This window comes from Zalophus californianus, chromosome 10, assembly GCF_009762305.2.
Source record: "Zalophus californianus isolate mZalCal1 chromosome 10, mZalCal1.pri.v2, whole genome shotgun sequence".
NCBI lineage: Eukaryota > Metazoa > Chordata > Mammalia > Carnivora > Otariidae > Zalophus > Zalophus californianus.
This window is the reverse complement of record NC_045604.1, coordinates 46,638,457-46,658,204: the sequence shown is the minus strand read 5'-3', so window position 1 is coordinate 46,658,204 and position 19,748 is coordinate 46,638,457. Positions and strand designations below refer to the sequence as shown.

The 19,748-nt window shown below is 35.4% G+C and overlaps 1 protein-coding gene across 1 annotated transcript in view; it reads right to left on the bottom strand.

Moving 5' to 3' along the window:
* HMCN1 (hemicentin 1) overlaps positions 1–19,748 on the bottom strand; it is a 471,707-nt gene that overhangs the window by 104,874 nt on the left and 347,085 nt on the right. The window contains exons 49-56 of the mRNA XM_027611279.2: positions 17,300–17,491; positions 15,543–15,716; positions 14,131–14,244; positions 13,075–13,220; positions 8,640–8,790; positions 7,079–7,273; positions 5,250–5,363; positions 10–197 (exon numbers count right to left, since the gene is read on the bottom strand). Coding sequence (XP_027467080.1) covers positions 10–197; positions 5,250–5,363; positions 7,079–7,273; positions 8,640–8,790; positions 13,075–13,220; positions 14,131–14,244; positions 15,543–15,716; positions 17,300–17,491 — 1,274 coding nt within the window. The remainder of the gene's footprint in view (positions 1–9; positions 198–5,249; positions 5,364–7,078; positions 7,274–8,639; positions 8,791–13,074; positions 13,221–14,130; positions 14,245–15,542; positions 15,717–17,299; positions 17,492–19,748) is intronic.

The following is a 19,748-nucleotide window of genomic DNA, read 5'->3' as shown; positions in this document are numbered from 1 at the left end:
TACTTTTACCTGCATAATTCTTCCATTAGATAGAAACTTATGATGTCCATCTTCTAGCAAAGGCTGCCCATCCTTCTGCCAGGAATTCCTTGGTGCTGGGCTGCCACTGGATAAACACTCCATCAGTGTGCTCTTATTCACCAGCACGGTGACCTCTTCAGGGAGATCACTATTTGCTCCCTTAATAACTGGAGGCACTAATAGATGATTGCAACAAAGAGATAATGACAGGAAATGAGGTATTTTCTCAGTTACTCTAGTTTTCTGACAGCTTTAAAAAGCATGGGATAATAATAGAAAAGTTGAAGGAGAAACCAAGATTGTTGAATAACATTTTACACTAATAAATTAGGGTGGTGATAAAAATTGTGTGAACTTGGGTTTACCTTCCCTGGACTCACCCCTTCCACAATCTCAAACCTTCCCCAATTTATCTGACCTCGCTTCTCTCTCATGATTTGAACTATGCCTTCTGGGTTTTCAAGCATACATGTAAGTAGCATCTGCATGCATGAATATTTAAGTCTATTTGGTCATCTAGAGAAGCCGGAAAAATTACATCTTTAAAGTATATTTGGATGGACAGATTTGGTCTCATTTGCAAGGGAATTGTCTGGGCTACTTAAATGTGTTTCCCCAGCCCCAGTATCAGTGGTATCAGCATCACCTGGGAGCTTGGTTAGAGATGCAAATTTTGGGTCCCATTTGGATCTCCTCAGTGGGCATCTCTAGAGGGCCCAAGAAATTTGTGTTTTAACAAGTGATCCTTATGTACACTAAAGTTTGAGGAGTCACATTCTAGATTTTCCTACATATATTCACTTTCATTTAAAATGATACCATAGAATCCAGGTACATATCTATCTTATGTTAGACTAGTCAGTTACGAAAAAATCACGTTACCCATAAAATTTTTTAAAATGGAAATGTTATATAAACTAGAAACATGTGTTGGCTGCTGTTATAAATGTAGAAATTCATTTTCAAAGTAAATAATCATTTTACTTTATTTGGAAAGCTTAGCTATTCTGTTTCACTCTCTTAAAATGTACCATATCTTTAGCAATCAGCAAAGATTATATATTTAATGTAGATGTAGTCCTGTGGTATTTGGGTCTTTCAAAAACTAAACTGGAATTCTGTAAAGAAAATAATCAAGGCTACAAGGTACATAATAGAATTTCAATGTTATTTTGGATGCAAATTTTCACAAAGTTATATGATTTTTTACTATACTCTAGGTAACACAAAATATAACTTGAACTGCAGATTAGTAAATAATAAACTTGAACTTCGGACTAAATGAGCCCATCACTAACCTCAATACCATGAAAACTAATCAAAGATGAAATGTTTGGACATAAAGATTTGATGTTTTCCTCAACTTCTGCCTGGAGCTGAACCATTAGGAGGGACCAAGAGGTGGTCTACAGGTGGTCTACAGGTCCAAGGTTTGACCTGTACAGACCTCTACCAAAGCTCTTTGGTCTGACCTGCCCTCCAGCTGTCATGCCCCATCAGCTAGCTTACACCACTCAGAATTATTCTCAGTACAGAACCATGGAGTGGCACATAGGAGGTGAGCATCAAACACTGTGAAACATCCCTAATGTAGACAGATTTCTGGGTCCAGTTCATTTTTCTTGTTTTGTTCCAACTCTCTAAACTCATCTCCAACATGCTTTCCAACTTCCTCTTAATTAACACAGCCTGAAGGGATGAACATCTGCCTTTAACTACCCGATCCTTAAGTTCCATTTCAATTTAATTGACTCCCAGTCCTTCCCAAACCATATTATCTTGCTTCTTTATCAGATCCTTCTACTCTGTCCTAAACTAAATAAGTCAAATTAAGTCATGCGGTCTAGGATGTTGTTGGTGATGATAGCACTGATTTTAATTAATCATCTTCTCTTCCCTTTTTCTTTTCCTTATCACTATCTTATAGACTTTAAAATCTATGTTGATGATCCATCCCACTCTAATTTTAGTTTCATCTCTACTCCATGTCAGTCAGCCCTAGACAGGGACCTTTGGACCTTGGACCATTGGACCATTCAACCATTCAATATTAACACCTCTTTCTTCTGGAAGTTATAAGCTCCCTGAAGGACTGATGTTTACACTGTATTCGCTGCTGTATCCCCCTCAGTGCCTAGCACAAGTTCCTGCATATAGTTTAGTAATCAATAGATATATGTCAAATATGTGATTTTTGAACTCTACTGTTTTCTTTCTTTTACTTCTTTTCAGGTTTCCTTCATAAGCTGCTCTTTGTTTGCACTGAAAACTCTAGCCCTTCTACTCCTTCCCCACTTACAATCAGCCCATCAGCCTCCTTTCATCATTTTTCCTCTTGCCCTGCCCAAACCTCACAGGGGTCATTTTGGTGATGCTCTTTCTTGCTGCACATTCTATGGTCTTTCACCCTCCAGCGCTTCCACAATATATACCTGGTTACCTTGTGGCACTACCCCCACCCCACCCAGATAGAGCACACTATTTTTTCTACCTCTGCCTCCTGGTTACTGGGAATGCTGTAGAAGGAAGGGTGGCTTCAGAAAGGAGTAACTGAGCCAAATGGCTCCAACTTCAACAGCTGACTGTTTATCACATCCTCCATGGTGGTAATCACTAAACTTTTCTGTTTTCCACAGGCCCAACCACCCCTATCACCGTTTGTCTTGCTCTTATACTTAATGAAAAGGACTAGATACATTTGATATACATTTCCACATTTCCCTCCTAACCATTTTGATGAATGGCAATTCATTACCATGAAAGGCTAATTACCCCTCTTGGTTCCTTGATTGCATTTTTCACCTGTTCTAGGACCTTGATCCATGAATTCCTGTACCTCCCCTGTTTCCCCCCTCCCCGCTTGAAAATTTAATCTGTCCCCTTCTGTTGGATCATTTTCTTTGGTCTGTAAGCAAGCTCAAATCTTTCTTAAATATGTTTCCTCAAGCTGTCTATCCTAAAACTCTACTCCATCTCTTCTGTCCTCTGCAAAATATCTTAAGAGTTTCCTTTTCTTCCTGATTAGTTGCTCCAGATTTATCCTTTTGTCCTGTGGCTTTGTGCCACACCACAGTATCTAAACTGAGCTTCTGAATTTTACCAATGATTTCTCAGTTTAAAGCCAATGGACTTTTTCAGTTTTTATTTTCTTAAATTTCCTTTAGCATCCAATACTAGGTCCACTTCTTTTATTTTTTTAAAGAAATGCTAATATTTTATTGCTTCTCCTTCAGCAATAAATTAATTTTTTTAAATTTTATGATGTTATGTTAATCACCATACATCATATCATTAGTTTTTTTTCAATTTTTTATTGTTATGTTAATCACCATACATTATATCATTCGTTTTGGATGTAGTGTTCCATGATTCATTGTTTGCGCATAACACCCAGTGCTCCACGCAGAACGTGCCCTCCTTAATACCCATCACCAGGCTAATCCCTCCCCCCAGTCCCCTCCCCTCAGCTATTTCCAAAATGAGCTAGAATTTTGTATGTGTATCCCACATGTAAAGGAAATCTTTTATAATGATTGTTCACCATTTCCAATTTAATATTCTCAAAACAGATGTGTGTCACAAAACTAAAACTCATCATGTGTGGTAGACATCCAATGGCTTTTTTCTCCCCTATACTTGCCTAAATAGTATCTCAACAGCATTTTAGCAAAAAATTAGTATTCATGCAGTGTCTAGCATATATCAAGAACTTAGTTTGATGAATGAATTAGGTGTAGTGATGGTTTTTAGGAATTATTAAACTCCAAAAATGACTTTTTTCTAACCCCTCCCCCCAGCCCCCTCCCCTCGAGAACCCTCAGTTTGTTTCTCAGAGTCCATCATCTCTTATGGTTCGTCTCCCCCTCCGATTTCTCCCCCCATCCTTCCCCTCCTGCTATCTTCTTCTTTTTTTTAACATATAATGTATTATTTGTTTCAGAGGTACAGGTCTGTGATTCATCAGTCTTTAGAACCACTTCTTGATAGCCTTTTCCATGCTTTGGATTCTGTGACATATAATAGTATGTAGTTTACTGCTTCTCATGAACCTCTCAGATTGTTTCTCTTCTAACTCTTTTCCTTTCTCCTACTTGTTAACAATCCCACCATGAACTTTTGTCCTACTTTATCTATAATCCTTGCTGTTGGAAATCTCATGCCCTTGAATATCACCTATTTGTGGATAACTCTCAAATCTACATTCTTAGTTCAGCCTCTCTCCTGTGTTGAAGTTCCTGATTTTCCATGGCCCCTCCAATATTATACCTAAGTATCTTGTAACATGCTGAATTCAACATGTCCAGAACAAAACTGACTTCTTTTTTCCCAAATAATGTTTTCCTAGGTCTTCTATTTTTATTATTCTTGCCACTATTTTCTTAATCACTCAGAAAAAAAATCTCAGTGTCATCTCATGCTCTGAGACAAGTGCCTAATAGTTCATATTACTTCATAACTTCCTCTGGAAACTCTTTCATGCTGACTGCTTCCTATACATTCCCACTGCTACTTCTCTAGATCAATCTCTTTTAATGGAGGCAACTATTTGTTTCAACTTCCAGCAACATCACCTCTCTTTGCCCTTCAAGGTACAATACTTCTTCCACTCTCAGTCCATGCATTCAGGTGGAGAACAATGTGGTCTAAGTGTAGGCACAGAAATTAGGCCTTAAACAGGCCACTTAGCTTCTATAATTGGTTCAGGGATAGAACTGTGGTTCATGCTTGGCCAATTAAAGCCATGAAAATCCAATTCTAGGACTTCAGTTGTAAACACTAAGAAAAGCTTTCATTTGGATATGAAATTATAAGGATGTAAGACTAGAGCCGCTGGGGGCCAACTTGTCATTCAAGGGGATCCCCCACCTGAGAGTGATGCTAATAACAGAGAAAAAAACAAGAGAAAGAGGAAGGTTAAGTCTGCTTGGCCTCTTTGAGCCACAGAAGTCAGGTATGACTGTAGCCAGCTCTACCCTGGGACTCTTCAGGTTCATGAGTCAATGGATTCTCTTTTTTTTAAGTTTAAGCCAGTTTGTTATCTGATATTTCAAGAGTCCTAACTCATGAGTTCTCAATTTGCATAAGATGATTAATTCCTCAGTAGAACTATCACTTTCTGATTATCCTTATAGCCTTTAAAGTCCTTGATGCAACATCTTGCAAACATTAGTTCCTCAAAAAAATTTTTTTGAGTGAAAAAATGCATGACAAACAAAATAAGAACTCACAGAGTACACGAAGGTCATACTGAAGAGCATCTTCTCCTGCTTCATTCACAGCCACACACGTGTATCTCCCCGCATCTTCTACTTTGGCCCGGGGAATCTGCAACACTCGCCCTCCTGAAAACATAGCCCCATATGTTCACTTCTCTAAATCCTACTGGTCATAAACAGAGATGAATTTTTCAGGTCTAATGATTTCCTTACATTTTCTTTCAGGGTTCTTTTTCATCTAACGGTTCAGTTTTAATCCCACAAACCATTTGTATAACAAACACTGCATTATTGAAATGATCCAATATATGAATCGGATCTCCTGAGAGATAAGTAGCTCATGTAGATTTTTCACAAGAGGGTAAGGTTGCTCCATGCCCTTCATCATATTCCACAGGGAAATGTTATTATGCAGTGACTTCTTGATTTTACAGTTTTGAATACATGTAAAAGAAGCTTACAATGTTTGATGCAGGTATAGGTTTGAGAAAGCAATAGCCAGGGATGCAAAAGGTATAAAGTATATTATTATACATATACTTTTAAAAGAATAACTGAATATTTTTAAAACTTTTCATGTTGATATAATTTCAAACTCAAAGAAAAGTTTCAATAACTGTATAAAAAATTATCACCTATGTTTACCAATTGTTTATATTTCACTCCACTTGTTTTATCTCTTATATATATATTCACTTGTTTTACCTCATATATAAATTTACATATTTATTTATTTATATATAAAATCTTTTTCTGAACTATTTGAGAGTAAGTTGAAACACAGTGCCCCTTTACTCCTAAATATTCATAAATCTGTAATTATATAAGGACAAAAATAATCCCTTATATAACTATAGTACAGTGATCAAAATCAGGAAATTTAAAATCAACACAAAATTACTAATGAATTCATAGTCCATATTCAAATTTCATTATTGTCACAATCTTTTATAAATATTTTCCCCCAAGCCTAGATCCAATTTTGGATCACATATCACAACATTTAGCTGTCATTTGTATTTAGTCACTTTAAAAAAAATTTTTTTTCAAGATATCTTGTATTTAATTGAAATCAAATTTACACACCATGAAATATGCTGACCTTAGGTGTGTAGAACTTGGTAAATTTTGACAAGCCCATTTTATATTTGTTCAAATTAAATAGAAGCCTTGAAAAGATTATGATTCCACAATAATTTAAACATCTCCTTTTCTACCAATAAACCATGTGACAACTAAAATATTTGAAACCAATAATCATAACTATTGATTTATGATAAATGTATTTAATAAAGTGAATAGTAACTATTTGCAAATATATTTTAGAATCTATCAATAATGTGTAAAAACCAAACTGATGATCTCATCACACTATTAGAGAAATGGAGCCTCATGGAAGCCAAAGGACTTCTTTTTTTTTTTAAGATTTTATTTATTTATTTGAGAGAGAGCATGAGAGGGGAGAGGGTCTGAGGGAGAAGCAGGCTCCCCGCTAGGGGAACCCGATGTGGGACTCGATCCTGGGACTCAGGGATCATGAGCTGAGCTGAAGGCAGACGCTTAACCGACTGAGCCATCCAGTCACCCAGCCAAGGGGCTTCTTAAGCTGACAGAATGATCCTGTAGTAGAACTGAAAATTACCTAAGGTATTCCAGCCTATTGTCAAATTCTCAACCTAAACTCTTCTGGCTCGAAGCTACACAGATACCAGTGGCATTTGGCAGCCTGTGTCAGTTAAATTACATGGCCAGAAAACTGATCAATTCAACTCGTCTAATAAATGAGGAGAAACACATTTGGCAGAGACTCTGATTTTCATGCTGTTCATAGCGATCTTTACCTGGCAGAATCAACACCCTATCACTGGAGGTCAGAGGACGGCCATCTTTGTACCATGTCAGGGTAGGAGGAGGTGCAGCGTTTGTTTCACAGTAAAGAGAAATGGGATTGTTGATGATCACATCCTTAGCTTCACCACTCCTGCCAGTATCCAGCATGTTTCCCATTTCCCAGAGTTTCTGAAAACTTGGAGGAACTATGGAGGAAAGACATGACGTTTTAGACACATGTAAATGCTAGGATTAATTAAACAAAGATCTTGGCTGTATTTTCACAAGAATGATTAGTAAATGTAATAAATTAGATACTGTGAAAATATTTTCAAGTACTTATATACCTACTAACTCTAGCCCTGAGCCAAACAATGTAGTAGACAGAAGTCAGCATTGGTTTTCATATAGAAGAACAAGAAATATGGGGCTCAAAATGCCATGTTCATGCTTTGCTCTCCCTGTTAAAGGTCTCTAGCACTTATAAGATAAAGGGGTCTATTCTCAGGGATGAACCTACTCTAATATGCATGGCTAAGAAATATGATCATAGCAGGAAAAACTAAATTTTGAGGAACCTTTCAAAAAATCGGGCTCAACAGAAAGCATCTGCCAATGATTTGTCTTGAGCCTCTAAGAAGGCTAAAGAAGTTATGCAATCAGGATTAATAAGTCCATTTGCAAAAATAATAGGACATTCTCAAACATTTCTGAGGGACAAACATGAACTTCCAAGAAGGCAATTTTCCTGCACATCAAAAACATTAAAAAAGTATGACACTTGACCTAAAATTTCCACTATTAGCAAGTTATGAAAAACCACAGATGTGTGAAAATTTTATATATAAAGATGTTCAATGAAGCATTACATGAGTAGTGAAAATTTGGAAACAACCTAGACATTCAACAATAGGAGTCTAGTTAAATATATCTTTTAATACTCAATTGATAAAACAAATACAGTTATCAAAAAGCATGTTTTAAAAAGCATATATAAAAGCATGAAAGCAACAGTATCAACAATATTAATACCAGGTACCACTTCTTAAAAAGTTTGCTAAGAGTTTTACATACTTTATGTTATTTAGTACTTACCACAATTTTATAAGGCATTAATTTTAAAAGCAAGGAAACCAAGGGTTAAAATATTTAGGTAACTTGTCCAATTCAAAAAGTTTGTAGGAGCTAAATCATCATTTAATTTCAAGTCTGACCACTTTAAATTCTGTACATTACTATACTTTTTGCCTTCCAGGTAAACAATATCAAAAGAATCTTCGTGATAAAATGTTAGGGGAAAGCTAATGTAATAGAAAAGTCTGTATCATGTGATCCCAACTTGTAAATGAAGTACACTTTACAAAAATATATCAGAAGGAAACAAAAATAGCAGAAGTAACCCTGAATGATGGATTATTTTCTTCCTTGTGAATTTCTTAAACCCAAGTTTTCAATAATGAATTTTTATTATTGTCAACAGAAAAAAAGGTATTTAAAATAAACCAAATCTCTTTTTTATTGTTTTGATAGATAATATATGCTGAATTACACACAATAAGCATATTACTTTACCTTGTATATTCACATCAAAATCCAGCTCATCTTCACCTGCAATATTAGATGCTACACAAGTATACCGTCCAGTATCTGATATCTGAGCCTCCTTTATTCGAAGTGTATGTCCACTTGCAGCAATATTGACATGATCATCTGATTTAAGGGGCTGTGATTCAATTAAATAATGTTACCTTGAAGTACACTAATAAATCCTCTAAAACATCATACAGTTTATACTTTTTAGGATTTTTTAATAAATAAAAAATTATATTTGAAATACTCAAGACAACATTAATTGAATTAATTTACTTTGATTAAACTTTTTTGAGTAATCATTTTTATTTATTGAAAATATTGCTCAGCTGTGAATTGTGCAAGACTGTTGAACCACAGATCTGTACTTCTGAAACAAATAATGCAATATATGTTAAGAAAAAAAAAAGAAGAAGATAGCAGGAGGGGAAGAATGAAGGGGAGTAAGTCGGAGAGGGAGACGAACCATGAGAGAGGATGGACTGTGAAAAACAAACTGAGGGTTCTAGAGGGGAGGAGGTGGGGGGATGGGTTAGCCTGGTGATGGGTATTAAAGAGGGCACATTCTGCGTGGAGCACTGGGTGTTATGCACAAACAATGAATCATGGAACACTACATCAAAAACTAATGATGTAATGTATGGTGATTAACATAACAATAAAAAATAAAAAAAAAGAAAATATTGCTCATATACTTTACATCTGTGCCAGGTACTTCTGGGTGGTACATTTATATACCAAATATGTAAATGCATATTTTATGATAAAAAACATTCTTAGGTACCATATCTATTTATCCATGTTGGAAAAAATTATTTTCCTCTGATCCCATAGTGTACTATCATTCTGTAGAAAATACTAGAGTTTCTTAATGAAAGACTGAGGGCATTAACAGTCTGATTTGATCTAAATATCACTATTGTTCATTCAGAAATATCATTACTTCATAAATGGAAAATTTTAACCTATATTTATATTTATATTAATTCATATTACAATGTTTGATTTATAGTATTACTATACTTAATGGCACATTGACTTATGGATATTTGTATTATGATGTTTTATTAATAATATCACCTTCACTTAATAGGGCATTTCTCATCTTCTAAACATTTCCGTTTACACTAAGTTCCCTCTTATTCCTTGAAGATTTTAGCTCCTGGCTCACTGTCATTCCTTCTAATGATACTTTTCTCATAATTCTTGGTGATTTCAACACCCACACAGACATTCATCCAATGCTGTATGCTCTCAGTTCCTCGACCTCATCTCTTCTAATTTTTTGTCCCCAGTCCTCAATCAGCCACTAAACCAGTCATCCTAGGCTTTATAATTACCAAGAACTACATCTCTTTATAATCTCACTTTCAGGTTCTCACTCTCTGACTATCACCTCCTAACTCTCTAACACTTCCTCTAGCAACCCAATTCCAGTAATTTTTTGGTCCTGTGGAAGGACCCATAATCCACAGACCCTGCAATCTGTTCACCGCCACTCACTCTCCTCCTAACCCAGAGGTCTATTATGACAATTGCTCCTTGCATAAACCCTCAACTCCTCTTGCCCTCTTTCCCTTTATTTTATTCTTCTGGCAAAACTCCCACCCTGGTTAATACCAGTCTGTCCATTCTGAGCATCTTCTGGTCTATTCAAGGACATCCTTCCAGCAACTATGTCCTCTTACACCTGTATCATCATCAGTTGATTTCTTTCCACTGGATGATTTCAATCCGCATACAACATACTATAATTTTCCCCATTAAAAAGAAAACTCTTTAGAATGCAGACTACCTCCATATTTTTCTACTTTCCTTTATAGCTGATGGCTTTAAAATATTTGCTACATTTGCTGTTTCTGTTTTCTTCCATTTTTTTTCTTGAATCTACTCCAAAAAGACTTTTACCATCTCTACTTGACCAAATGCCACTGTCAAAGACACCAACGATATCCATGTTGCTATATTTACTGGTCAATTCTCAGTTTTTATTTTCTTGATCAGTGGCATTAAACACAGTTTAACTTGTCTTCATTTTGAAAAACTTTCCCCCCTATCTTTTGGGACACTTCACTCTCTGCCCCACAACCTCTAAATGTAGGAGTCCCCCAGGGCTTAATCCTCAGACCTCTTGTCTTTTTATCTAAACTCACGCTCCTATTGCTCTCATGCAAAGTCTTGGACTCATCTTTGTCTCACAGTTTTCCCTCACATCCTGCTACCACCTTTGTCCAAGCAACTACCATCTCTTTTCCAGACCACTGAAATAAATTCATATCTGGACCCTCTCTAACTTCTCTCAATACAGAAGCTAATGGAATCCTTTTAAAATCCTAAGTCAGATCATATCACTCTTGTGTTCAAAAATTTCCAGTAGCTTCCTATCAGAATAAAGGCCAATTGGTCTACAAGGCAGTGTGATCTGCCTCCTCACTAAGCTTTTGCTCACAACTTCTGTGTTCCATGGATCACCAGCCAAAGTGCCTCGGAGCCTTTGTCCTTGCTATACTCTCTACTTTGGAATATCTTCCCCTCAGGTATTCTGTGTCTGCTTTCTTCATTTTGTTTGAGTTTCTGCTCAGATATCACCTTATCAGTGAGGCCTTCCCTACATAAAAAAGAGATCATACTCCCATGCTTACTATTCTTCTTCCTAAATTTTCTCCATAACATTTACCCCATCTGGCACATTATATGTTCCACTGGTTTGTTTAGTTTTTGTCTCCCCAAACTTCACACAAGGAGAGATACTTGTCTGTTTCCTTCACGGCTGTATCCCCTGCACCTAAAATAGTGTCCAGCAAATAGTATGTGCTTAATAAATAATTAATTGGTAATTAATAAATCATTATTAACATTATATCACATATAAAATAATATAAATATTCTATGCTAAAAGAAAAACTTCAGGGCATGCATGAATAAATAAAACTCAAAGATTCCATTAAAACTTATTGTGGCTAACATGACCAATATGTTTGGTGGATTTTCTCAAAAAACACTGTTTCTCTGGAGTAGTGCTGCTTATCTGAAGAATGAAATAACAGAAGAAAGGATATGGAAAATAAACCAAAACTAGTTTGTTTTTTCTTTTTTTTGGTACTTATTTTAGAGAACCAATCCTAAACCCTGAAAAATTTAGTAGTTTAACTAAAGCATTATAATTGGATTGATTTCAGAGTCTGGATTTGAAACTGTAATATAACCATTCATTATGATATTTAAAAAACTAAACTGTCTCATTCCTAGCACAATTCTAGTCTTCAGCCAATTTTTATGTGTGTATGTGTTTGTGTGTATGTGTGTATGTGTGTAGATGTGTAGTAACTAAAAGGAATAAAATAGGTTCTAGGTAGTTAAAAATAAAATAGTAAGATTTCAGAAAAGAACAGAATTAGCTGTTTCCAAGCAAACCCATATAGAATTGATACTGTACAGTGAAGTGTACTTGTAGTCAGAAAAGAAACTATAAACAGAACATGGTGGGAGTTCTGTATTTTTCCTTTTGCAATGGCTTCCAGATGAAACTTGCTTACTTTATAAGAGATGATTTTTTTTTCTAGCTGCCAGTGTTGCAAAATCTCTATGATCTGAAAAAATAAAGCTATATCTTTCTGCATCTGAAATCATAACTCTGACCTGAACTTCTACAGCTGGAATTTAACTAGCCATTTGGTTGATTATGTGTATAACAGGAAAAATAGCAGCTTAGTTATGCCACGTCTGTATCAAGCACAGTGTTAACAGCAGCCAAAAAAAAAAAAAAAAAAGCTTATTTTCGTATAAAAACACCAGCACATATATCTTTAAAATATGAATGGAAGAAAATAAGTTGAGATGAGAAATAAGGATGTATGGTCTGAAATTCAGATCACATAATTGAAGGATGTGCCTTTTATTTAAAGTTTCTTGTTGCCCCCAGTTAATTGAATTGGGCACTTAATTACCACATTTAGCTATTTTTCTTCCTCTTGGAATATAAAACATGTTACCTTTTATAAAAGAATTAAAGGTGTTTAGAGAAGATTCTGAATAAACTCAGCACCCATGTTATACCTACCATTTTAATCTGGCTTAGCAATGTTTTGTGTTTCTTCTCTACAAAGTTTGCTTACTCTATAAAGCCACAGAATGCAAAAACTGTTCCCCAAGGGGGAAGGTGGCTGGATTTTCATACATGATTGCTAATGTCCACAAAAACAATCTTTCAAACTTTCCAGTGATGGAATAATGCTAAGATTGTTGAACATCGTTCAAGTTTCTTTGCAGTTTTCTATTCTAGGAGCATGGTTTTGTGCTAGTTATAAGGAGACATTGATTCTCTGAGTTACTTGTGTGTTTTTTCTTTCTTTTTTTAATTTATTGACTATGCTTGTTTTTCAGAAACTATTAGCAAAGGAGAAAATGTGTGACTGGCCTGTCCATCCTTGTACCAGCTGAGAGAGGCAGAAGGAATGGCATAAGCTTCACATTCCAAAGTCAGAGTATTGTTGACTTTGATCTTCACTTCTTTAGGGGAAAGACCTGGCCCTAGTAGGTCCCCTTTATTGATGATGGGTGGAACTGCATAAAAAAACAAATATTTGTAGAGTTAAACATTGGTTCTTTTCAATACATGGAATATCATGGAAATCACACTAAGGATTACTTAAGAAAACAAGGAAATAACTGAGGTGTTTGCTATGCTCCCCTTTCACCATGGACCGAAGTTAGCATCTTGTGAAATGGTAATGTTCTGATACAGAATGTGAAGGAAAACAGCTTTCTCCCTTCATCATTTTAATACTGCCAGCGAGGCTTTGTCCTTCACAGATCAGCTACTTTCATTTTTCCAGGTCCTCAGAAACAGTCCAAGCATGACCTATAAAATGCATTTTCTCAGTCATTAAAGGAACTGATTCAAAGAACAAAAGATAATCAGAAGGATGCTCTTCCTTTTTAAAAACAAAGCCAAAATGAAAATCCTGAAATATAGGTCCTATTAATGATAGTATTCACTTGCTTTTTATCTATAGGTCAATATACAGTGGATCAGCTCAAAGTCACTGATGAATCCATCTTAGGCTGTTCAGTAGAACATATATACTTAAATAACAATTTTGTGCATGGAAGTATTTTAACTCAGCCCAGGGAGTTTCCAGAAGGAAAAACAGAGAAAAGTAAGGAAATGCCACTGACAAGTTCTCCAATAAGAGGTTACTGAGCAGATTGAATGGGCTCTTCACATCTTTAAGCAATTGAAGACATAGGTACAATGCTTAATATGACTTCCATCTTAATGAAGCAAGCTACATAAACAACAAACTTAAATGATGTATTGTATGGTGACTAACATAACATAATAAAATCAAATTAAATTTAAAAAAACTTAAATGATGAGTATAAATAATTATGAACCTATAAGAAAAAACAAGATTGAAAAAGTTAGAAAACTTGAGGAAAATATGAAATGTAGTGTTCTTTTAGGACTTACTGTAGACCTTTACTTCATAGTGCTTTATCATTTCCCCCGCCTCATTAGTGGCTATACAAGAGTATCTTCCAGCATTGTCCTCCTGTGCATTTAGGATCTGCAGAGTCCTACCTCCTGAAAAATCATGGAACACCAAAGAATCTCTGAAGTCACAGTGGCAACAGAGTATGCAAAAAACACCAGGGTTTTTAGTTCTCACTATTAACATATTTCTTTTTCTATGTGCCAATTCTATAATAGACATTTGACACAAGACAAACTATAATATAGATGGGCACTGCATGGTGGGCAAGGAGTCAGTAAGTCCTCGATGATCCTCTATGATAATGACTTTCATGCTCATCGTGACCCTCCCATACCTCTGTACACACTCTGGCTCAGGTTTTTATTTCACTCTCTTCATAAATAGATCTTCTGCCTTAGTCATCTTATTTTCATCTACTTGGGCTATCAGTAGAGATTGATCTCGCTAAAACTCGGTTTGTATTATGGTACATTTCTCCTTAAAAACCTTCATTGGTTCTCAATTGAATAAAATATAAAGCTAAAACTCTTTAGTCCAGGCATTCAAAATATGATTCCAATGTTCCTTCCTGATCTTTTCTCCCACCTACCTCCCTCTCTGCCATTCACACACACACACACACACACACACACACACACACACACTCAACTGGGAGGTCTACATATTATTACTTGCAACTAGATAGGCCTTTGTACATCTATGTGCCTTTCTCACTTTGTACCTTTCCCACACTAGTTATCCTGATGGATCTGAAATCACTCATTTCCAACCAACAAAATTCAATACCTTTCTTTAAGGGCTGGTTCAAGTTTCAACTGCAACAAAGCATTTCCTGACCACTTCAGTACACAGTGGTCATTCCATCTTTTGAATTTTTATAAAAATTGTCCCTATCTCATTTACCAAATGCCATGACTAGTCCTAATTCATATTGTTAATTAACTTTTACACATATTATTTCCCTTCCACATAAAACTGTAAATTTCTTAAAGCCAGGGATAATACTTTTTAATTCTTTCTGTTTTCATACATTTTTCCAAGTATTAAAGAGAAATAAATAAGCTCTCTCAATCTAAATACCAATTCTCTTATGGTTCAATTCAAGAAATGAATTTCTACTATTTTTGGTATTCCACATTGTATTTTATCAATTAATAGCATTGTGATATTTATTAATTTGCCTTTTATTTAGATATTTTATTGGTCTTTCAAAAAAGTAATTTTACTTTAGATTATAAGATATATATATAAATAATTAAAAAATTAAAATGGCAGTAGAACAACATAACTAAGACATAAGTACTTTTATAAAAAATAACCAATGATTCTTTTTCTACAATAGTAGATGGCACAAATGTATCTTGTGCATTTAAAGTAAACTAGTTACCTGGAAGAATACGAATATTTCGGTTGGATTCTAAAGGTGTTCCATCCTTAAACCAGGTGATGGTGGCTGGAGGATATGAATAGGCTTCACAGACCAAAGATGTGGGGCTGTTAAGGATAACGGTGACATCTTCAGGGCCCCCATCACTATCAACGCCAGCAATTGTAGGAGATACTGAAATAGATTTAAAATGTGATTAAAGAAATATGTTTAGAAATTTCCTTATTTGTGAATTTCTAAATTTCACTATGCTTATTTGTGTAATTCTATTTCCTAACAATTCCAGAAATAATTGGTTCTTATTCTACATAAAAGGAATGAGAACTTCAAAATGGAAGTAATGGAGGAGACAACACACAAAAAGGAATTATAATGCAGCATAGTAGGGCAAAAATGAGAATTCTGGTGCAGGATATATGGAAGCATAGCATTCAATCCAATCTGAGGTGTGTGGTGTGAGGACTCTCATCAGGGAAGGCCTCCTAAAGGAAAAGATTTCAAAGTGAGCCTTAAAGGATTAGTGGTGGTTAGTAAGTGAAAGAAGGGAGAAGTAGGAAGTACGAAGAAGGAGCCTATTGGGTGCAGAATAGTATAAACAATGAGGGGCAAGCAGGGAATATATTGAGGGTAGATTCAAGGGGGTCAGTGTTGGAAGTGAGGGTAATGGAGACAGGTCCATTTGTTTCCACATAAGATAATGAGGGACTGAACTAAAGGAAGGCATAAAGTGGAAGGAGTGACTACAGAAAAATTTAGAAAGTCAGTTGGTGGCACTTGATGATAGAATTTGAGGGCTAAATAAAACCAAAGTCAAAGATGACTCCTAGCTTTCTTGCTTGGGAATGTAGGTAAACTGCAGTGAAACAATATAAATAGGAAATATGGAAAGATTTGCTCATTTTGGAGGGAAGATGATTCATTCAGTTCTGAATATCTTGAATTTAAAGTGCTCATGAGGTTTCCAGTGAGAAATGTCCAACAAGCAATTGTATATAGAAATCCAAACTTGGGAGAAAGATCTGGGTTGCAGGTATGGATTTAAAAAGAAACCAGTCTACAGAAGATAATAATTAAACTCTGGGAATTAAGCTTATTATTTGAAGACAATATCTAGAGTAAAATGAGCAGTGAAGTAAGGACAAATGTTAAGGTACCTAATGTTTGAGAGATGGGTTACAGAGAAGTCCATAAAGGAGGGAGAAAAGTATTTTGATATTAGTAATCAAATATAATACATTTAGATGGTGCATTTTAAATTTCAAGACATGAGCAGAAATTAAAAATCTATTTTAATGTCATGGCTGAGACATAAGCATAACTTTGATGCTGCAAGAACTGAATGTACAGTTATTTCATAATTCCTAGTCCACAAAGACTATAATATGGACTATTACCAATAACTGTCCCATAAAGAAAGGATAAAATGCACCAGATTGAACCCCTTGTACTGTTGACCTGTTTCTCTTTGACCAGCACACATTTACCTTTTACTACTGTGTTTTTAACATCTGTCTTATTCACAGTTGTGTCTCTAGCACTAAACACAGTTCCTGGAATGTAGGTGGTATTCCAAATGTAACAAATAAATTTATAAATAAATGTATTAATTAAAGAAAAACAGCAAATGTACATAAGCACTAGTCCTCCTTAAATAATGAAATTCTATGGCAGAAACATTAAAAAGAAAAAGAAAAGAAGGTAATTCAGCAGACAGTCATGTCTGACTCTTCAAGATTTGAGGCAATGCTTGTACCTACCCAACACATTAAGACTGAAACTTTTGCTCTTGTCACCAGCTGTATTAGAAGCCACACATGCATATCTTCCAGTATGTGACACTTGGGCATTGGTAATTTTAAGAAAACGGCCACCAGACATAATGTGATGGGTATCATCTTCTTGGAGGGGCTGTCCATCTTTGTGCCATGTAATTTCTGGCACTGGATTCCCTGTAACAAAAAGCCATTTCTGAGAGATGGGTAATAAGTACATGCCTACAACTGACAATGAAAAGAAGGCATTTTTCACTCATTTTCCTTTTAAATATCACACTTATAAACAATGCAGTAATCATTCATTTTAAAATAAATTTGTAAACATAATTTATAATAACAATCATGTCATAATTTTTAAAATTTACAGATTACAAGCCATTTTCAAAAGAAGATTAGTTTGATCTATAAGTGAAATAATTCCAAATTAGTCTTTGTGTTTAAATAGTAAAATATACTTTAAAAAAAATGGGACATGCATTTTTATTAAAATTGTTATCACAAATACTTTTTCATTCATATTAAATTTTTAAAGGTTTTATATTTTTTGAAAGCAAGCTACAAAAAAAAAGAAAAACCTTGCATGAAATAATTCAATAAACAGATATTTTCAGTTTATACCAGGATTCTAGCACACATACATAGTAAGTAGATAGAGATATAAATATATTAATTATTCCTTTAATGGAATAATTCACCTATGGAGAAGATCTTTTATTTTAACATGAGACTTATGTTAAATATTAATTTTTAAGTTGCTCAAATAATTAAAAAAATTTAAAACCATAAAAGCAAGTTCTGTTAGGAAAAAGTGCTAGCATAATATATTAAAATTGGAAGGCTTGCCCATACCAACCATGGAGTCTGTTCTATAGCCCTACCCAGGCAGGGAAGCAAATTTGCAGGCCTGCCCAACTGCTGAAATATAGCACCCAGTCCCTGATGAGGAAGCCTAACCAGAGAATCCAGGCAACCACAGAGCCTATCCCATAGCTGCACTCAGTCAAGAAACCCAATGAGCAGTACTTTCCAACTGTTTCTAGTCAACATTAATCCCTACCTTCTAACCTCAGAGCTCAGGCAGTGGCCTTAACCAAACAGAGACCCTAGGAGCAAGCCCTATCTGCAAGGATGCTACCAGATGACCCATGAAGAACACCAGGCTGCGATTACTGGTGAATGACTGTTTTTGCTAAAGTGAACCTATAAAGACTAGAAGAGGACATCCCTTACTCCAATGTGCAGATACCAATGCAAGGAATCAGGTAAAAAAGACACCATCAAAGGAAACTACTTAAATCCCAATAATGACCTTAAAGAAATGGAAATCTGTGAACTAACTGTCTGACAAAGAATTCAGAATAATCCTCTCAAAGAAATTTAGTGAACTACAAGAACACAGACAACTAAACAAAATTAAGAAAATGGTGCATGAACAAAGAAATAGAAACAATCAAAACAAACAAACAGAATTCCTAGAGCTGAAGAATACAGTGACTGACCTAAAGAATTCAATAGAGAGCTTTAATACCAGGCTCAACCAAGAAGAAAAAAGAATTAGTGAACTAGAGGATAGGTCATTAAAATTATCCAGTCAGAAGAGAAAGAAAAAAAGAAGGAAGGAAAGAAAGAAAGAAAGAAAGAAAGAAAAGAAAAGAAAAGAAAAGTGAAGTGAAGAGAAGAGAAGGGAAAAAAGAAAAAGAAAAAAAACAGTGAAGAAAGCCTATAAGACTTATGGAAGACTATCAACAGAAACAATATACATACACGTTATGGGAATCCCAGAAGGACAAGAGATAGGGAAAAGGACAGAAAGTATATTTATAGTAATAATGGCTGAAAACTTCCCAAACATAGGGAGAGAAATGGACATCCAGATTCATGAGGCCCAAAGGACCCCAAATTGGTTGAACTTGAAAAGGGCTACACTGAGACACATTATAATCATATTTTCAAAAGTCAAAGACAAAGACAGAATTTGAAAGCAGCAAAAGTATATTACATACAAGGGAAACCCCCTAAGATTTTAGGCTGATTTTTCAAAAATAAGGACTACTTTGTATGCCAGGAAAGAACAGGATAATATATTCAAAATATTAAAAGAAAAGGGACCTGTCAATCAGGAATACTACAGCTGGCAAATAGGAGGGAAAGATAAAGATTTTCCTAAACAAACAAAAGCTGAGGGAGTTCATCCTCACTAGACCTGCCTTATAAGAAGTGCTAAGGACAGGGTGCCTGAGTGGCTCAGTTGGTTAAGCGACTGCCTTCGGCTCAGGTCATGATCCTGGAGTCCCTGGATTGAGTCCCACATCAGGCTCCCTGCTTGGCAGGGAGTCTGCTTCTCCCTCTGACCCTCCCCCCATCTCATGTGCTCTCTTTCTCTCATTCTCTCTCTCTCAAATAAATAAATAAAAATCTTAAAAAAAAAAAA